The 22238-nt window shown below is 46.4% G+C and overlaps 1 protein-coding gene across 4 annotated transcripts in view; it reads left to right on the plus strand.

Moving 5' to 3' along the window:
- Positions 1–22238, plus strand: part of rilpl1 (Rab interacting lysosomal protein-like 1) — a 78366-nt gene that overhangs the window by 42104 nt on the left and 14024 nt on the right. For 3 of the 4 annotated variants that reach the window (XM_038799909.1, XM_038799994.1, XM_038799819.1), the window contains exons 4-6: positions 4567–4788; positions 15103–15272; positions 15563–15661. In XM_038799909.1, coding sequence (XP_038655837.1) covers positions 4567–4788; positions 15103–15272; positions 15563–15661 — 491 coding nt within the window. Of the gene's footprint in view, positions 1–4566; positions 4789–6380; positions 6629–15102; positions 15273–15562; positions 15662–22238 lie in introns of those variants that run through there. The other variant, XM_038800082.1, reaches the window with a different exon arrangement.

Genomic DNA, 22238 nt, shown 5'->3' on the forward strand with positions numbered 1-22238 from the left:
TACAACCCTGCTTTAAACCCTTACTACGCCATATACAACACTGCTTTAAACCCTTACTACACCATATACAACCCTGCTTTAAACCCTTACTACACCCTATACAACCCTGCTTTAAATCCTTACTACACCATATACAACCCTGCTTTAAATCCTTACTACACCATATACAATCCTGCTTTATACCCTTACTACACCATATACAACCCTGCTTTAAACCCTTACTACAACATATACAACCCTGCTTTAAACCCTTACTACACCATATACAACCCTGCTTTAAACCCTTACTACACCATATACAACCCTGCTTTAAACCCTTACTACACCATATACAATCCTGCTTTAAATCCTTACTACTCCATATACAACCCTGCTTTAAACCCTTACTACACCATATACAACCCTGCTTTAAATCCTTACTACACCATATACAATCCTGCTTTAAACCCTTACTACACCATGTACAACACAGCTTTAAACCCTTACTACACCATATACAACCCTGCTTTAAATCCTTACTACACCATACACAACACTGCTTTAAATCCTTACTACACCATATACAACCCTGCTTTAAACCCTTACTACACCATATACAACCCTGCTTTAAATCCTTACTACACCATATACAACCCTGCTTTAAATCCTTACTACACCATATACAATCCTGCTTTAAACCCTTACTACACCATATACAACACAGCTTTAAATCCTTACTACACCATATACAACCCTGCTTTAAACCCTTACTACACCATATACAATCCTGCTTTAAACCCTTACTACACCATATACAATCCTGCTTTAAATCCTTACTACACCATATACAACCCTGCTTTAAATCCTTACTACACCATATACAACCCTGCTTTAAATCCTTACTACGCCATATACAACCCTGCTTTAAACCCTTACTACACCATATACAACCCTGCTTTAAACCCTTACTACACCATATACAATCCTGCTTTAAATCCTTACTACACCATATACAATCCTGCTTTAAACCCTTACTACACCATATACAACCCTGCTTTAAACCCTTACTACACCATATACAATCCTGCTTTAAATCCTTACTACACCATATACAACCCTGCTTTAAACCCTTACTACACCATATACAACCCTGCTTTAAATCCTTACTACACCATATACAACCCTGCTTTAAACCCTTACTACTCCATATACAACCCTGCTTTAAACCCTTACTACACCATATACAACACAGCTTTAAACCCTTACTACACCATATACAATCCTGCTTTAAATCCTCACTACACCATATACAACCCTGCTTTAAACCCTTACTACACCATATACAATCCTGCTTTAAACCCTTACTACACCATATACAACCCTGCTTTAAACCCTTACTACACCATATACAACCCTGCTTTAAACCCTTACTACACCATATACAACCCTGCTTTAAACCCTTACTACACCATATACAACCCTGCTTTAAACCCTTACTACACCATATACAATCCTGCTTTAAATCCTTATTACACCATATACAGCCCTGCTTTAAATCCTTATTACACCATATACAGCCCTGCTTTAAATCCTTACTACACCATATACAACCCTGCTTTAAACCCTTACTACACCATATACATATGCAATATATCTGAAATTCCTACACTCATCACAGATGGGATTTCAATGTCTCAGTGTGTTTAGGATGGGATTTCATTGCCAGTGTGTTTAGGATGGGATTTCGATGTCAGTGTGTTTAGGATGGGATTTCAATGTCAGTGTGTTTAGGATGGGATTTCGATGTCTCAGTGTGTTTCGGATGGGATTTCGATGTCTCAGTGTGTTTAGGATGGGATTTCGATGTCTCAGTATGTTTAGGATGGGATTTCGATGTCTCAGTGTGTTTAGGATGGGATTTCGATATCTCAGTGTGTTTAGGATGGGATTTCGATGTCTCAGTATGTTTAGGATGGGATTTCGATGTCTCAGTGTGTTTAGGATGGGATTTCGATGTCAGTGTGTTCAGGATGGGATTTCGATGTCAGTGTGTTTAGGATGGGATTTCGATGTGTCAGTGTGTTTAGGATGGGATTTCGATGTCAGTGTGTTTAGGATGGGATTTCGATGTCTCAGTATGTTTAGGATGGGATTTCAATGTCAGTGTGTTTAGGATGGGATTTCGATGTCTCAGTGTGTTTAGGGTGGGATTTCGATGTCAGTGTGTTTAGGATGGGATTTCGATGTCTCAGTGTGTTTAGGGTGGGATTTCGATGTCAGTGTGTTTAGGATGGGATTTCGATGTCTCAGTGTGTTTAGGATGGGATTTCGATGTCAGTGTGTTTAGGATGGGATTTCGATGTCAGTGTGTTCAGGATGGGATTTCGATGTCTCCGTGTGTTTAGGATGGGATTTCGATGTCTCAGTGTGTTTAGGATGGGATTTCGATGTCTCAGTGTGTTTAGGATGGGATTTCAATGTCAGTTTGTTTAGGATGGGATTTCGATGTCTCAGTGTGTTTAGGATGGGATTTCGATGTCTCAGTGTGTTTAGGATGGGATTTCGATGTCTCAGTGTGTTTAGGATGGGATTTCGATGTCAGTGTGTTTAGGATGGGATTTCAATGTCAGTGTGTTTAGGATGGGATTTCGATGTCAGTGTGTTTAGGATGGGATTTCGATGTCTCAGTGTGTTTAGGATGGGATTTCAATGTCAGTTTGTTTAGGATGGGATTTCGATGTCTCAGTGTGTTTAGGATGGGATTTCGATGTCTCAGTGTGTTTAGGATGGGATTTCGATGTCTCAGTGTGTTTAGGATGGGATTTCGATGTCTCAGCGTGTTTAGGATGGGATTTCGATGTCTCAGTGTGTTTAGGATGGGATTTCGATGTCTCAGTGTGTTTAGGATGGGATTTCGATGTCAGTGTGTTTATGATGGGATTTCGATGTCAGTGTGTTTAGGATGGGATTTCAATGTCTCAGTGTGTTTAGGATGGGATTTCAATGTCTCAGTGTGTTTAGGATGGGATTTCGATGTCAGTGTGTTTAGGATGGGATTTCGATGTCAGTGTGTTTAGGATGGGATTTCGATGTCAGTGTGTTCAGGATGGGATTTCAATGTCAGTGTGTTTAGGATGGGATTTCGATGTCAGTGTGTTTAGGATGGGATTTCGATGTCAGTGTGTTTAGGATGGGATTTCAATGTCAGTGTGTTTAGGATGGGATTTCAATCTCAGTGTGTTTAGGATGGGATTTCGATGTCTCAGTGTGTTTAGGATGGGATTTCGATGTCTCAGTGTGTTTAGGATGGGATTTCGATGTCTCAGTGTGTTTAGGATGGGATTTCGATGTCAGTGTGTTTAGGATGGGATTTCAATGCCAGTGTGTTTAGGATGGGATTTCGATGTCTCAGTGTGTTTAGGTTGGGATTTCGATGTCTCAGTGTGTTTAGGATGGGATTTCGATGTCAGTGTGTTTAGGATGGGATTTCAATGTCAGTGTGTTTAGGATGGGATTTCGATGTCAGTGTGTTTAGGATGGGATTTCGATGTCTCAGTGTGTATAGGATGGGATTTCGATGTCTGTGTGTTTAGGATGGGATTTCGATGTCAGTGTGTTTAGGATGGGATTTCGATGTCAGTGTGTTTAGGATGGGATTTCGATGTCAGTGTGTTTAGGATGGGATTTCAATGTCTCAGTGTGTTTAGGATGGGATTTTGATGTCTCAGTGTGTTTAGGATGGGATTTCGATGTCTCAGTGTGTTTAGGATGGGATTTCGATGTCAGTGTGTTTAGGATGGGATTTCGATGTCAGTGTGTTTAGGATGGGATTTCGATGTCAGTGTGTTTAGGATGGGATTTCGATGTCAGTGTGTTTAGGATGGGATTTCGATGTCTCAGTGTGTTTAGGATGGGATTTCGATGTCTCAGTGTGTTTAGGATGGGATTTCGATGTCTCAGTGTGTTTAGGATGGGATTTCGATGTCTCAGTGTGTTTAGGATGGGATTTCGATGTCAGTGTGTTTAGGATGGGATTTCGATGTCAGTGTGTTTAGGATGGGATTTCGATGTCAGTGTGTTTAGGATGGGATTTCAATGTCTCAGTGTGTTTAGGATGGGATTTCGATGTCTCAGTGTGTTTAGGTTGGGATTTCGATGTCTCAGTGTGTTTAGGATGGGATTTCGATGTCTCAGTGTGTTCAGGATGGGATTTCGATGTCAGTGTGTTTAGGATGGGATTTCGATGTCTCCGTGTGTTTAGGATGGGATTTCGATGTCAGTGTGTTCAGGATGGGATTTCGATGTCAGTGTGTTTAGGATGGGATTTAAATGTCTCAGTGTGTTTAGGATGGGATTTTGATGTCTCAGTGTGTTTAGGATGGGATTTCGATGTCAGTGTGTTTAGGATGGGATTTCGATGTCAGTGTGTTCAGGATGGGATTTCGATGTCAGTGTGTTCAGGATGGGATTTTGATGTCTCAGTGTGTTTAGGATGGGATTTTGATGTCTCAGTGTGTTTAGGATGAGTTTCCAATGTATCCCTGATCTTTTCACCGAACAATGCCCTTGTCCTTCTGTTGCTTCCAGTTACAACTGCAGCAGAACAGGCTGATGAAGATAAACCATGAGCTACGACACAAGGTGTCAGTGATCGACGCACAGGGGAAAGGGCTGATCGAGCAGAAAGTGGAGCTTGAAACCACTTTGCAGACAAAGGAACAAGAAATGGGAAGCATGAGGATGGAGATTGGAAAGCTGAAGGAGAAATTCAAGGGACAACCCACAGAAAATGGAGATGAACAACTGCAGGTATTTTGTTTTTCCTGTCTGTGCGAATCTCTCAGGTTGTTGCTGACTCGGTGCGTTTATTCGGTGAGTGAGGAGGGTTGAGGTTTGAACTTTGACCTTTTGCTGTGTCAGCTGGGACACAGCACCCTGAATAGGTAAACGTGCATTCAGTGACCATCTGGAGTGAAGGCAGGGTCAGCGCAGAGATGATGCTGCTGTGGTAAACAACTCAGTGTTCACACAGGAAGAATTGAGATATTAATGCCTTTCACAAGGAGCTGTTGAGGGAAGATAGTTAAATAGACTTGGCAGTGGTGCCTGGTGTCTGTTTCCACTCATACACGAGGCTACTGTGTTCATTTGGTTCATGTGGCACCATATCTGGGCCTCCTCCTTTGTGCACCGGAAATGCTTCTACAGGGGCAGGATGTCTCAGAGACTCCGGCGTCTATTATTCTGTTGGATGTTCAGAGCCAGAATCTTCCGTCCCAGGTTGCCACCTCTCGGTAGCACAGTGGTTAGCGCAGTTGCTTCACATCATCCCAGGTTTGATATCCGGCTTTGGTCACTCTGCGGAGTCTGTACGTTCTCCCCCGTGTCTGCGTGGGTTTCCTCCGGGTGCTCTGGTTTCCTCCCACGGTCCGGAGATGTGCAGGTTAGGTGGATTGGCCGTGCCAAATTGCCCTTAGTGTCCAAAGAAAAAAGGTTGGGTGAGGTTACTGGGTTATGGGGATAGGGTGGAGGCGTGGGGCTTAAGTAGGGTGCTCTTTCCAAGGGCCGGTACAGTCTCGATGGTCGAATGGCCTCCTTCTGCACTGTAAATTCTCTGATTCATTCCCTACAGGTTTGTATCGGAGTGGTGGAGAAGGATCTGTAGCTTCCCGATGTGTTGCTGCTATTGGGCAAAGCTCAACCACACCAGAAAATTGGCCTTTCCGTTTCATGCATTCAACTTATCCGCAGCTGTGAGAGTTAAAAAGACTTTAATTTCAGTCAGAGCTTCTGCATTCTCAGTGAATGAAGTGCTACCTGTGTGTAATTACTGCTGTAATGTCAGGAAACAAAGAAGCTACTTATGCACAGTAAGATCCCACAAACTGCAATGACATAATTCTGTTGAAGTACTTCTTCAAAGGCTGTGAAGCTGTTTGGGCGATCCTCAGATAGAAATGCAACTTTGTTCTTGATGGTTTTGAGCTAAAAGTATCGGTTCCAGAATTACATTTGGTGGAACACTGCCTCAGGTCCACAGACAAAGCTGGGGTCTATTTGATCGCACGGCCCTATTCACATTCTGCATTCATTCCCGAGGAGTGGGAAGCAGGATTCCTTCCGTCTTCCATTCTTCCTGAAGCACTCCACTTCAATCTGTTCCCTTGCCATTCATTTGAATAGAAAAATTACATTATAAAAACAAATACCATCCATTTCTTGGGCGATGATATGAAGTTTATTTTCAGGGCACGATTCTGGTTTCCAAGATGTTTCAGCATCCTCTCATTGTGCCACTGACACACACCACCAGCTTTGACCCTGACCTGTGAAAGGGGTTCACTGGCTTGGAATAATTGACTGGTTGAGTAACCTGTTGTTGCTGTCTTCATTACCTTCAGGTACAGCAGCTGGCCTTCTTCCCAAGCTTTGAGGAATATGAAAGGGAGTATTTCATGGTAATGCTGTGGTTGAGTTGCAGTATTTACTTCTGTGTGTGCACATCAAAGATTGAGTTGCATTGCCTGTGTGCTGTGTGTGTTAGAAAGCTTGATCGCTCTCGGTGTAATCTGCTAAATATTTGAAAAGTTTCATGTGAACTTTAATCACTAAACTTTTGAAAGCTACTCTGAAAGCAAAACAGTAAATTTGTGTTTCTTTACTGACATCAGCTGAGCCTGGATTGGACCGATGAGTTTGGAATTTACCATTGTTTTTTTGCAAGGGGGGAGGTTTGGCAAAGTGAAACAAAAAAGACCCTTGTGGAAATTGGGAAAGATGGAATACAAACATACACGCAGGCATTCTGCTCCTTGAGCTTGCTCACCATTCAATATAGCGATCGGATTGTAACGTCAAACCTACATTCCTGCCGACCCCCGATAACCTTTCACCCTTATGGGCGGCACGGTAGCACAGTGGATAACACAGCGCCAGGGTCCCAGGTTCAATTCCCGGCTTGGGTCACTGTCTGTGCAGAGTCTGCATGTTCTCCCCGTGTCTGCGTGGGTTTCCTCCGGGTGCTCCGGTTTCCTCTCACAAATCCCAAAAGGCGTGCTGTTAGGTAATTTGGATGATGTGAAGATGCCGGCGTTGGACTGGGGTGGATACAGTAAGAAGTCTTACAACACCAGGTTAAAGTCCAACAGGTTTGTTTCAAACACGAGCTTTCGGAGCACTGCTCCTTCCTCAGGTTCCTTCACCCGAAGAAGGAGCAGTGCTCCGAAAGGTAATGTGGACATTCTGAAATCTCCCTCTATGTACCCGACCAGGCACCGGAATGTGGCAACTAGGGGCTTTTCACAGTAACTTCATTGCAGTGTTAATGTAAGCCTACTTGTGACAATAAAGATTATTTAAAATTATTAATTGAAACCTATCCACCTCTTAAAATATTCAGATTCTGCTTTCACTGCCTTATCAAGAAGAGAGTTTCAGAGACTCTTCACCCTGTCAGGAAAATACCTCCTCATCTCTGTCTTCAATAGGCGATCCTTTATTTTTCAACATTGACTCCGAGTTCCAGATTCTCCACATCCACCCAGCCAATACCCCTCAGGATCATATATGTTTCAATCCAGCCGCCTCTTACTCTTCTGGACTCCAATGGATACAAGTCTATCTTTTTTTTTATTTTTATTTTTTTGTTAAATTTAGAGTACCTGATTATTTTTTACAATTAAGGGGCAATTTAGCGTAGCCACTCCACCTATCCTGCACATCTTTTGGGTTGTGGGGGTGAAACCCACGCAGACATGGGGAGAATGTGCAAACTCCTCACGGACAGTGACCCAGAGCTGGGATTCGAACCCGGGTCCTCAGCGCCGTAGGCAGCAATGCTAACCACTGTGCCACCGTGCTGCCCGATACAAGTCTATCCTGTCCAACCTTTCCGCATAAGCCAACTTTCTTATTCCTGACATTCTGGGAAATCTTCTCTGAAATGCTTTCAACCCATTTATATCCTTCCTCAAAGAAGGAGACCAATGCTGTAGACAGTACTCCAGATGTGGTCTCACTAGCGCTGTGTATAATTGGAACATAACCTTCCTTAATCTTGGATTGAATTCACTTGCAATTAACAATAACATTCCATCAGATTTCCTAATTACCTGCTGTACCTCTATACCAGCCTTTTGCACTAAGACACCCAGATCCGTCTGAATCTCCGAGCTCTGTAATCTCTCACCATTTAGATAACCTGCATCTTTTTCATTCCTCTTGTCAAAATAAACAATATCACATTTTCCCCACATTGTACCCATTTGTCAGATCTTTGCCCAATCACGTAAACCTATCTATATCTTTACGTTCTCTTCACATCTTACTTTCCTCTCTATCTTTGTGTCATCAGCAACTGTCCCATCCAGTCCATCATCCAAGTCATTTGTAGAAATGGTAAAAAGTTGAGTAAAGTGTATTTGCTTCTAGCAGTTAACTTTCTTGGATTGGATTTGTTTATTGTCACGTGTACCGAGGTACAGTGAAAAGTATTTTTCTGCGAGCAGCTCAAACAGATCATTAAGTCCATGAAAATAAAATAAAATAAAAAGAAAATACATAATAGGACAACACAAGATACTGTTGCTGCAATTAGCACTTCTAAAAATTCCATGTACTTCAGCTCCTTTTCTCTAAAGACAATGGACACAATTCAGCCCTTCAAACAGCCTGAGCCTAGCAGGAAAGGCTGCTTCCTGATTGGTAGATTTTGACCAATGACGTTGACATTGCACCCCGAGGCAGGAGATTCGGATGCTGGAGTCAAGGCGGATAACCCCAGAATAGGGGATTACTCTCCCTCTTACCCTACCTCTCTGTGATTCACTGTCTGCCCATCTGTTGCATTTATTTTTTATAAAGAAATTTAGTGTACCCAATTAATTTTTTCCAATTAAGGGGCAATTTAGTGTGGCCAATCCACCTACTCTGCACATCTTTGGGTTGTGGGGGCGAAACCCACGCAGACACGGGGAGAATGTGCAAACTCCACATGGACAGTGACCCGGAGCTGGGATCGAACCTGGGACCTCGGCGCCATGAGGCAGCAATGCTAACCACTGCGCCACCGTGCTGCCGCATCTGTTGCATTGATAAGCCAACTTCGACAGTCAGCAACCTCCATCACCAATCAGGATGTAAGCAGTAACATCATGGAAAAATTGTCACCGACAAGTCACATATTATCCTGACGTGGAAATATATCATCCACTCCTTCACTGTCGCTGGGCCAAAATCCTGAAACTCCCTTCCTAACTACACAGGCGTACCTACACCACATTGTCATGGTTGGCAAAGTAAGAAGTCTTACAACACCAGGTCAATGTCCAACATGTTTGTTTCAAACACTAGCTTTCGGAGCACTGCTCCTTCTTCAAGTGAATCCTGAGGAAGGGGCAGTGCTCCGAAAGCCAGTGTTTGAAACAAACCTGTTGGACTTTAACCTGGTGTTGTCAGACTTCTTACTGTGCTCACCCCAGTCCAACGCCGGCATCTCCACATCGTGGTTGACAAAGGCAGCTCACCACCACCTTCTGAAAGATCTTGGCAGTGGACGTCCACAATCCAAGAATTAGTCTGTTATATTAATATTGATGTGGAGATGCCGGCGTTGGACTGGGGTGAGCACAGTAAGAAGTCTTACAACACCAGGTTAAAGTCCAACAGGTTTGTTTCAAACACGAGCTTTCGGAGCACGGCTCCTTCTTCAGGTGAATGGAAAGGCTTGTTCCAGAAATGTTTATATAGACACAGTCAGAGATGCCCCGGAATGCGAGCACCTGCAGGCAATCAAATCATCAAAGATGCAGAGAGAGAGGTAACTCCATTGTTTGCAGCAAATTACCCAGCCTTCAGAACAGCAACCACAACACCACAAAACCCTGCCAGGGTAATCTCTGCAAGACATGCCAGATCATCGACATGGACACCACCATTACACGTGGAAACACCACCCACCAGGTACGCGGCGCATACTCGTGCGACTCGACCAATGTAGTCTACCTCATACGCTGCAGGAAAGGATGTCCCGAAGCGTGGTACATTGGCGAGACCATGCAGACACTGCGACAACGAATAAACGGGCATCGTGCGACTATCAACAGGCAGGATTGTTCCCTTCCAGTTGGGGAACACTTCAGCAGTCAAGGACATTCAGCCTCTGATCTCCGGGTCAGCATTCTACAAGGAGGCCTTCAGGAGACGCGACAACGCAAAATTGCTGAGCAAAAACTTATAGCTAAGTTCCGCACGCATGAATGCGGACTCAACCGGGATCTGGGATTCATGTCGCATTACATTCGGCCCCCACCAACAAGCCTGGACTTGCAGAGGCCTACCGACTGAACTGGCTTGGGACAATTCACACCTCTTTAACCTGGAGTTACCTCTCTCTCTGCATCTTTGATGATTTGATTGCCTGCAGGTGCTCGCATTCCGGGGCATCTCTGACTGTGTCTATATAAACATTTCTGGAACAAGCCTTTCCATTCACCTGAAGAAGGAGCCGTGCTCCGAAAGCTCGTGTTTGAAACAAACCTGTTGGACTTTAACCTGGTGTTGTAAGACTTCTTACTATATTAATATTGGTTCTATATAAACAGTGAGAGTGTAGTCACACAGAAGGAAATGGAACCTTTCCCCAGCAAGTGTTGTGCAGTTCAGCAGTGTGAATTCACCTTGCCAGTTCTAGTGCTGATGTAGTGACCTGCATTCGAATTTCTGACGTCCCAGATGTCTTAGTGAAGAAATGTTTTTTCCTGTGTTCTGACGCACGAAGCTGGTTAGTGTTGACATGGTCCTACACCTGATGTGAGAGATTGCTTGTCTAAAATCTCCCCAAGACAGGGGTGGCACAGTGGTTAGCACTGCTGCATCACTGTGCTGAGTAACCACATTCGATCCCGGCTCCGGGTCACTGTCTGTGTGGAAGTTCTCCCCCAGGCCTCTGTTATCAATGTTGGAATTTCCAAAAATAGGCACAATTCATCAATGTTTGATCTTGCTTCCAAAAGCTCTGATGCAATATTAATTTGGAAAGCATAACTATATGTGGAAATAAAATCAACCAGTATTAGTAATTATGACTTCCAGCATCAATAATTGCAAATTATCTGTAACATCACCATTTAATTTGGAAGTTTTAACTTTATATAGAATGTACAGCACAGAACCAAGTGATTCAGCCCAACCCATCGGCCCCTTCCTCCTTCTAGAGGATCACAAGAAATAGGAGCAAGAATGGGTCAATTGGCCCTTTAACCTGCTCCAGCATTCAATAAGATCTGATTGTGGCCCGAACTCTATTTTTCTGCTTGCCTTTATACCCTTGAAATCAAAGATCTGTAACTCAGCCATGAATCTTCCCCAGAGAGGAGTGCCGGCTGTGGGTCATTGAACTTATCTCAGGGAAGAAATTCCTCCTCATCTCTATCTTAAATCTCTTATTTAAAATAAATGTATTGAACATTTTTAATAAATACAGATTAATAAAATAAAACAAACCACACCTTCAAACACAACAGCATCCCCCCCAACAGCTCTTTAAAAATCAGAATGAAATGGCTCCATCTTTTATTAAACCCCTCAATTGCTCCCCTTAACATATACTTAATTTTATCATTGCAAAGACTCCATAATCATAATAATCTTCATTATTATCACAAGTAGGCTTACATTAACATTGCAATGAGGTTACTGTGTAAAGCCCCTAGTCACCACATTCCGGCACCTGTTCGGGTACACGGAGGGAGAATTCAGAATGTCCAATTCACCTAGAACATAGAACAGTACAGCACAGAACAGGCCCTTCGGCCCTCAATGTTGTGCCGAGCCATGATCACCCTACTGAAACCCTCCACTCCAGAAGCACCCTCCTGCGAGAGATCAGCGAGGTCACATTGTAGTGGTTGTGGAAGGCAGCTCCCCACCACCTTCTGAAAGAACATATGCACATGGTTTGTCGGACCCCTCCCACAACGCTCACTCTTATCTTCCACCCCCTCAAACAACCGACTCATCCTAGCCCTACGGTGCACCACCTTCAACTGTATTAGCCCCAGTCTCGCGCACAATGAAGAAGCATTCACCCTCCGCAAGGACTCACACCACATCCCCTCGAAACCTGCCATCCAATCTTGCTGGCTCAAACATGTTGTTAACACAAATCGGCGCCAACTTCGACACCCTACCTAATTTAAAATGCTACCGAAATTGCCACCATGTTTTCATCGTCGTGACCACCACTGTGTTACGCAAAAACCTCCCTGGCATCATGAGGATGTCACTTTAAGAAATATTTGGCTGCTCATATTACTGCAGTGATGTTAGAGTGTGGGTGGTTCTGGCTGTCAGCTTTTTACTTTCGTTTTTGAGCAGGCTGCAGAGTGTGTTTTAGTTTTGTTTTCAGTGTTGGAGCTGAAGCCAGACAGAGCAGGTGTACTGTTGATCTCTCTGCCATGAAAAGACTATCTCTTGATCATTTGGTGAATTCAGAATTATAAATGTTTCCAGCAGTGACTTTAACCTGATGTGCTTCTGACAAAGGTTTTGTTTTTTAAGACGTGTGGATGTTAAAAGGAAAGCTTTACGGATTACTTAGTGTTGTAGTCTTTGGGGGTTGTATTCGAATTAATGGTTGCTAAGATGTTCACTGTATGTTTTAAAAAAGGTTAACTTGAGTTCATAGAATAAACATTGTTTTGCTTTAAAAAATACTTTTCCATTTCTGCTGTACCACACCTGTAGAGTGGGCCGTGTGCTCCCCATACCACAATCTATTCAAAGTTGAGGGTCAGGTGAACTCCATGATACACTTTGGGGTTCTCTAAACCCTGGCCCATAACAGTGGAGAGAGGGGAAGCAGGGTCATCGCCTGTACCACAGCCTCAACCCCCTACATGAACCTGGTTCCAGCCTCACCCAAACTGCCTCCTGGTCCCCACACCTCCCCATTTGCCTCCCAATAATAAAAGATCCGGCTCGGCAATGCCAAGCCTCCAGATTGCCAGTCCCTGTGCAGGACCATACGCCGAATCCTAGCAACCTCACCCACCCAAATATAGGACACAATCTGTCTCTCTACCCCCACAAAAAATACTTTTGGCAAAAGGAAAAACGGCAAACATTGGAAAAGGAACCGTGGCAGAATGTTCATCTTAATGGACTGCACTCGGCTGCTGAGGACAGAGGGAGGCTACCCCACCTCTGTAGGTCCGCCTTCATTTCTCAAGCTGAGCCCAAACCCACGCTATCTGCACCCCCGAGTACCTAAAATTAGTCCCCGTCAAATGAAACGGCAACCCCCCCCCACCGATCAGCTCGCTCCTCAGTGAGGTAACCGGAAAACATTCCATTTTCTCAAAATGTAACTTATACCCAGAGAGCTTATCAAACCGCTTCAGCAGCGCTATTGTGGGGTCCGGGGGTCCGGGTCCGGGTCCGAGACACACAGAAACACGTCATCAAACCGCTTCAGCAGCGGCATTGTGGGGTCCGGGTCCGAGACGTACAGAAACACGTCATCAAACCGCTTCAGCAGCGCTATTGTGGGGTCCGGGTCCGAGACGCACAGAAACACGTCATCAAACCGCTTCAGCAGCGCTATTGTGGGGTCCGGGGGTCCGGGTCCGAGACGCACAGAAACACGTCATCAAACCGCTTCAGCAGCGCTATTGTGGGGTCCGGGTCCGAGACACACAGAAACACGTCATTAACGTACAGGGACACACTGGGCTCCGTTCTCTCTCTCTCGGGGCGGGATTCTCCGCAGTGGAGGCAGAGTGTCCACGCCATCGCGTTTTACGACGGTGTGAACAGGCCACTCCCACATTGAATTCCGGCCCCAACAGGGGGCCAGCACGGCGCTGGAGTGGTTTGCGACACTCCAGCCGCAGTTGTGCCGGTGCCAACTGACACATGCGTGGTAACCTCACGGAGCGCTCCAGCTCCTCACCAACATGGCGCTGGGGTTCTGGGGCCGGTCGCACAAGGAAAAAGGCCGGGGGGGGGGGGGGGGGGAGAGGCCAGCCTGCCGGTTGGTGAGCCCCGATCACGGGCCAGACCCCATCGGAGGCCCCCGCCCCCCCTGGGAACGGAGCCCCCCCCCCCGGGAACGTAGCCCACCCCCCGCCGCACAGGCCGCCCCCCAAGCCTTTGTGACGAGTACCCGCCGGCACCAACCAGGTGTGGATGGCGCCGGCAGGACTAGGCCGTTTATGCTCGGCCCATCAGCCCCGCCGCATCTTTGGATTGTGGGGGGGGGGGGGGGGGGGTGAAACCCACACAAACACAGGGAGAATGTGCAAACTCCACACGGACAGTGACCCGGAGCCGGGATCGAACCTGAGACCTCGGCGCTGTGAGGCAGCAGTGCTAACCACTATGCCACCGTCCTGCCCCCCCCCCCCCCCAAATTGGCTCTTCTAACCCTTCCCAACCTTCCTCCTCCAATGTGGGACACTCCAACCCATCCAAACACTCCTTGTTTGGCGGTTCCAACCGTTACAACCTCTCCGAAAACGCCTCCGAAAGTGCAGAAGGAGGCCATTCGGCCCATCGAGTCTGCACCGACCCACTTAAGCCCTCACTTCCACCTACCCAATATCCCCTCCTAAACTTTTTGGTCACTAAGGGCAATTTATCATGGCCAATCCACCTAACCTGCATGTCTTTGGACTGTGGGAGGAAACCGGAGCACCCGGAGGAAACCCACGCAGACACGGGGAGGATGTGCAGACTCCACACAGACAGTGACCCAGCGGGGAATCGAACCTGGGACCCTGGAGCTGTGAAGCCACAGTGCTGTCCAGTTGTGCTACCGTGCTGCCCACAAGTTGCAGTTTCCAAGTTTGGGATTTAGGGGAAGGATGGGGTCTGAGCTGAGAGGTACATACACCAGCCAGGAGACTGAAGAGATTCCCGGGAGCAAAATAGAGGCAATTCCTGCAAAGCCACGCGACCAGATCTCAAAACGATTGGGTCATGTCAGCCTCTGGTGTCACCTATGGATTGGAGCTTCATGTTGTTGAGCTAAATATTGATTAAGGTGAAGGGGGTGATTAATACTCACACTCTCACCATTGACCATTCATCAAAGATTGACCATTTGTTTGTGTTTTCTTATAGACAGAACACATGAGTGATGAAGACTTTCAATCAGATAAGACACTTGTCGATTTAAATGACCCCAACCGACCACGATTCACGTTACAAGAGCTGAGGGATGTGCTCCATGAGAGGAACGAACTGAAAGCAAAGGTTTTCCTCCTTCAGGAAGAGATGGCTTATTACAAAAGGTAAAGTCCTTGAATCTCCCAGCCAGGTTTTCATATTCAGATTGTCACCCTTCAGTTCCATCATGAGTGGCTCTTTAGGGGCTCAACCAGGGGCTGGTTTAGCACAGGGCTAAATCGCTGGCTTTTAAAGCAGACCCAGGCAGGCCAGCAGCACGGTTCAATTCCTGTCCCAGCCTCTCCAAACAGGCGGCGGAATGTGGCGACTAGGGGCTTTTCACAGTAACTTCATTTGAAGCCTACTCGTGACAATAAGCGATTTTCACTCAGTTCTTTTTGTCTTGTTTTCACAGCGAGGAATCAGAGGAAGAAAATGGGCCTTCAAACCCTCCCCCCACCCCACAGCTGCAGCCAAGAATGGCAATTCAGCCAGAATCTGGCATCAGGCGACTGTAAGTAAAACCCGCTAGCCTCTTTGCATAATTCTGTCCAGAGAGATTCATTGTCTGATTCGGTTAATCATTTGATGCATGTGTCTGATTTGAATGGGGGCAGCACAGGGACCCACAGGTTGCTGGACTGACTTTGTGATAGTAAACTACTGTTAATAACTCTAACATAGGACAGTACAGCACAGAACAGGCCCTTCGGCCCTCGATGTTGTGCTGAGCAATGATCACCCCACTCAAACCCACACATCCACCCGATACCCGTAACCCAACAACCCCCCCTTAACCTTACTTTTTAGGACACTACGGGCAATTTATCATGGCCAATCCACCTAACCCGCACATCTTTGGACTGTGGGAGGAAACCGGAGCACCCGGAGGAAACCCACGCACACACGGGGAGGATGTGCAGACTCCGCACAGACAGTGACCCAGCCAGGAATCGAACCTGGGACCCTGGAGCTGTGAAGCATTTATGCTAACCACCATGCTACCGTGCTGCCCCCTAAACTGGCATCCATTTCCCTTCATTGGTCCACACTCAAACAGGGCGGGACACCAGCATCATCACAAATATCCATTGGCCGATCAACCTGTGGGTGTTTTCAGCTGGTCATGCCTGGCATATTTGCCATCGCAGTGCAGCATTTCACAATTTACACAGCAACAGGAAGAGGCCATGCAGCCTTTAGAACCTGTTCTGCTGTACAGTTTGTTCGTGGGGAATCAGTATTCCAACTCCATTTACCTGCCTTAATCCCTCATCACCCGAACCACCCTTTGGAGTTTAGGAACAAGATGAGCTGTGATTTATTTTTCTCTTTAATGGGATGTGGGCAATGTTGGCAAGGGCAGCATTGTGTCACCCACCCTCAACTGTCCTTGAACAGAGTGGCTCTCTCGGCCACTTTGTGGCTCAAAGTCACATGTTGACTAGACTAGGTCGGGGGGGACTTAAGAATGTGGGAATGCAATAGTTTCGGGGGGTTCAATTATAAAGGGAATAGAGAGGTGTTTTTGTGGCCGCAAACGAGACTCCAGGATGGTACGTTACCTCCGTGGTGCTTGTGTAAGGATATCGCAGAGCAGCTACAGGACATTTTGGAGGAAGAGGGTGAACAGCCTGTGGTCATGGCACATGGCACATGGTACATGGTACATGGTACCAATGGCATAGGTTTAAAAAAAGGGTGAGGTCCTATAAGCCAAATATACGGAGTTAGGAAGTTAGTTGAAAAGTTGGACCTCAAGGTAGTGATCTCAGGATTACTAACAATGCCACGTACTAGTCAGGGTAGATATAATAGTCAAGGTAGTGATCTCAGGATTACTAACAATGCCACGTGCTGGTCAGGGTAGACATAATAGTAGAAAGCAGATGATTCCATGGCCAGAAAGATGGTGTGAGGAGGAGATTGCTGATAGAGGGGATGTCGGGGTTAACACCGACATCGCCTCTATCCTAAAGTGCCTCCTCGGCTGGTTCCAGACCTTCACTGTGGACTGCAGTACAGGGCTCTCCGAGTGTTTCCTTGGTGCCAGTGACACTGTCACCATCACCATCGCCCTCGGGCTGGATCCCCTACCCACCTGCCCCCTGCCCTTCCCACCATCGCCTCACCTTCTCCACGGTCGCTGCCCAGTATTAATGCAGCAGGTTCGGCAACGCCAACCCCCCCCCCCCCCGGCCTCTGTAACAGGGTCCCCTTAACCCTTGGCACCTTTCCTACCCACACAAACTCTGAGATAATCGTATTGAGCTTCTGGAAAAGCCTTTGGTAAAAAAAATTGGAAGCTTCTGGAATATAAATAGAAACCTCGGCAGGATGTTTATCTTCACCACTTGCACCCTCCCTGCCAGAGTCAGATGCAGTGTGCCCCACCTCTTAGGATCCTCCCTAACCTCCTCCACCAGCTTTGTTAGATTCCGCTGATGCAGCATCGCCCACACTCCCGTTACCTGAATCCCCAGGTATCTAAACCTCTCTCTGGCTACTTTGAATGGTCACCCCCCCAGGTTGGCTCTCCGGCCTATTTGTTCACCAGAAACACTTCACTTTTCCTGATGTTTAATTTGTATCCTGAGAACGCCCCGGACTTCCCTAATAGGCCCATGATCCTCCCCATGCTCCAGTGGGTCCGACACATACAGTAACAGGTCGTCCACATGTAGAGAACCTGATGCTCCCTACTCCCCCTCTTAATCCGTTGCCACTCTGTCGACCCCCTAAGGCCTATTGTCAGAGGCTCTATAGCTAGTGTGAACAGCAGTGTTATCACTGACGATGACAGCGGGCACCCCTGCCTCGTCCCCCTGTGTAACCCAAAGCTTCATGAGCCCATATCGTTGGTCTGTACACTCACCACCGGTGCCACAGGGGCTGGTTTAGCACAGTGGGCTAAATAGCTGGCTTGTAAGGCAGAACAAGGCCAACAGCATGAGTTTGATTCCCGTTCCAACCTCCCCGAACAGGCATCGGAATGTGGCGACTAGGGGCTTTTTACAGTAACTTCATTGAAGCCTACTTGTGACGATAAGCGATTATTATTATTATTATTATTATTATTATTATATATAACAAGCTCACCCAATGCAAAATACTTTGGCCCAAGCCCGAACCTTCCCAGAACCTCAAACAGGTACCGCCACTCCACCCGGTCCATGGACACCACCACCTCCGGCACCCGACCTCTCGACAGAGTCATGATCACATTTAACAGCCTCCTTATATTACTATAAAGCTGCCTGTCCTTCACGAAGCCTGTTTTATCCTCCGCAAACACCCCTGGGACACGACCGTCCATCCTCCCCACCACCAACTTATCCAGCACTTTCACATCCACACTTAACAGCGATGTGGGCCTATACGACCCACGTTCCAATGGATCCTTCCCCTTCTTTGATATCAGTGTGATTGTTGCCTGTGTCATCGTCTCCAGCAGCTCCTCCTTCTCTAACGCCTCATTAAACACCCCAGATGGATGGATTCCTGGTCAGTAAGGGAATCAATGGAAAGGGTGGGATAGTGGACGTGAGGAATGTCGGATCAGGCATGATCCTATTGAATGTTAGAAAAGGCCGAACGGTTAACCCCTGTCCCTATTTCTTTTGGCCTTATGGATTTCCTTCCCCAAAAGACAAGGTGGGTTTGTATAACAATCGATGATAGTTTCCTGATCACCATTACTGAGATTTGTTTTCAATTCCAGAGTTTATTAATTGAATTTGAATTCCACCGGTTGTTGTGGTGGGATTAGAACCCAGAGCATTGGCCTGTGTCTCTGGATTACTGGCTCAATAACATTACCACGGGATCATTATCTCACTCTGTTGAATGGTGATGCAGTTTTACCCTGGCTCCTATCTCGACTGTGCTGTGTGTGCAGAAGTGCTTCCTAATTTCACCTCTGAATGACCTGGCTCTGTATTTAGTGCCTTCCGTCCAGGATTCTCCCACTAGAGAAGATAGTTTCTCTGTGTCTACCTGTCGAATCATTTTTACCATTTTAAACATCACGATCAGATCGCTACTCATTCTTCAAACCACAAGGAATACAATCAAAATTATACAAACTGTCCTCTTAACCCCCACTCAGAGACACTTAAAACTTTCTCTAATTGCTGATCTCCGTCAAATACTCAGTAAGAAAATAGCTCTTATTGTTAAGTGCTGACTTTAAAAAAAAATCTAATTGAAATTTAAAACCTCAAAATTAGACCCATCACTCAGTCGGAGCCCCACCATTCAAGCACACCAGTTATAATAATAACCTTTTATTTTCACAAGTATGAAGTTACTGTGAAAAGCCCCTAGTCGCCACATTCCACTGCCTGTTCGGATATCATAGAATTTACAGTGCAGAAGGAGGCCATTCGGCCCATCGAGTCTACACCGGCTCTTGGAAAGAGCACCCTACCCAAGTTCAACACCTCCACCCTATCCCCATAACCCAGTAACCCCACCCAACACTAAGGGCAATTTTGGACACTAAGGGCAATTTATCACGGCCAATCCACCTAACCTGCACATCTTTGGACTGTGGGAGGAAACTGGAGCACCCGGAGGAAACCCACGCACACACGGGGAGGATGTGCAGACTCCGCACAGACAGTGACCCAAGCCGGAATCGAACCTGGGACCCTGGAGCTGTGAAGCAATCGTGCTGCCCCACAATGCTACCGTGCTGCCCACACAATGCTACCGTGCTGCCCACGGTAAGCTGGTACGGGAATTGAACCCACGCTGCTGGCCTTGTTCTGCATCACAAACCAGCTGTCTAGCCCACTGAGCTAAACCAGCCCGATACTGTGTTTTCTTCCTTGGATAGCTGAAATGATTGAGATCAATTTCCATTAAGAACCCGTGGGATTGGTTTTTAGCAGGAAGTGAGCAGTTCATCACTTGTCCGTTTAAGAACAATAAGTTCTGCCACACCAGCAAATGGTGTCAGCAGCTTGTACTTCCTCTCCAGTGATAAATATCAACTAAACACTACTAACCTCGGGCCTGCTCTGTATTCTCCTCCGAAAATAATGCCGGTGAAGTTGTGACTCCTTCCTAATTGCACACGCATACTCAGCTGACCCATCACTTTGACATGATACCATCACTTCAAACCTTGTGATAATAGCCTGGCTCAGCTTGTGGTTTTAGAATAATCTTTATTATTGTCACAAGTAGGCTTACATTAACACTGCAGTGACGTTACTGTGAAAATCCCCTAGTCGCCACATTCCGGCACCTGTTCGGGTACACAGAGGGAGAATTCAGAATGTCCAATTCACCTAACAGCACGTCTTTCGGGACTTGTGGGAGGAAACCGGAGCACCCGGAGGAAACCCACGCAGACACGGGGAGAACTGTGCAGACTCCGCACAGACGGTGACCCAAGCCGGGAATCGAACCTGGGACCCTGGCACTGTGAAGCAACAGTGCTAACCGCTATGCTACAGTGCCGTCCATAGTTCAAAGCAGGGCCTCAGAAATTCGTGTGGCTTGCAAACTCATTAATTAGCAAAAGATCCTCACATTTTCTGCTCATTATCACCACAGACAGAAAATGATTTAGGTTGGGAGGTTTTTTTTCTCAGTAAGCCTAGCCAATCCTGAGAGAGCGTCGCACTGTCAAAGCCGCTTTCTTTTTAATGAGTCTTTAAACTGAGCCCCCCCCCCCCCCACCCCACACCCGCCCCTCCGTTTCTTCCCCATGGTGTAATTTTGAGGAGCAGGGTTTCGCCCGGCGAACTGACCAATATTTATTCCCCAGTCAACATCACTAAAGGACAGCAGATCAGCTGGCTCTCTGATTGCTGTTGTTGGATCTTGCTGAGCACACTGACTGCTGGGTTTCCCTGATTACAATGACTACACTTCAAGAGTTCTTCACTGACTGTCAGGTACTCAGGCTGTCCTGAAGAAGTGAGAAGCATTTCAGTTTGTTAGTTCATTCGTTTAACTTTGCTCACAGTAAAGGATTGAAGCATGAATCCCTAATGCACGGGCCTTGACGGGCCGGAGGCTGGGTAAAATTGTTTCTCAGTGCTCCGAGCTCCTGCCCTAGCACATCCTGTATTCAAGTGACCTCACCCGCCGAGCCCAATGCTGATCAGGCAAAACACATCATCTGATACAGAGTGAGTCACCTCCTGATGTTACCCATGGTGCAACAGCCAGACAATCCCACAGCTGCCATCCCACTCACTCCCACAGCCTGCTGCATGTTTGCTACTTCAATAAGATCATTAGACATTGTTCATGAACAAGATTTATTTCTTAGAATCTTGCAGCACAATATTAAAAAAAAGACCATTCGGCCTGTCATTTCCCTGCTGGCTCTTTGAAAGAGCGACCAGTTAATCCCAGTCACCCCGCTCTTTCCCCACAGTGTTGCAGATTTCACTCTTCAAGCACACATCCAGTTCTCTTTCGAGACAAGTTACTGAACCCGCTGCCACTGTCTTTTCAGGCAACGTATTCCAGATCGTCACAACTCAGTCTTTTTAAAAATCTCCTTCTCTCCCCTCTGGTACTTTCACCAATTATTTCTAATCTGTGTCCACTGGTTACCATAGAACATAGAACATACAGTGCAGAAGGAGGCCATTCGGCCCATCGAGTCTGTACCCACTTCAGCCCTCACTTCCACTCTATCCCCATAACCCAATAACCCCTCCTAACCTTTTTGGACACTAAGGGCAATTTATCATGGCCAATCCACCTGACCTGCACGTCTTTGGACTGTGGGAGGAAACCGGAGCACCCGGAGGAAACCCACGCACACACGGGGAGAACGTGCAGACTCCGCACAGACAGTGACCCAGCGGGGAATCGAACCTGGAACCCTGGTGCTGTGAAGCCACAGTGCTATCTACTTGTCCTACCGTGCTGCCGTAAAATGCAACCAACCGATGTTCATAACAGCGGCAGCAGTTTCTCATTATCCACCCCAACAGAATCCTTTATTTTTTTTTTTAAATAATTTTTATTGAAAGAGTTTTTCCATACAAACATTTACCCCTACTAATTTTTAAATTATTACAACACAATCCCTCTAGGCAAATGTCCCTCCCTCGCCCGCC

The sequence above is a fragment of the Scyliorhinus canicula genome, chromosome 1 (assembly GCF_902713615.1).
Source record: "Scyliorhinus canicula chromosome 1, sScyCan1.1, whole genome shotgun sequence".
In the NCBI taxonomy this organism is placed as follows: domain Eukaryota; kingdom Metazoa; phylum Chordata; class Chondrichthyes; order Carcharhiniformes; family Scyliorhinidae; genus Scyliorhinus; species Scyliorhinus canicula.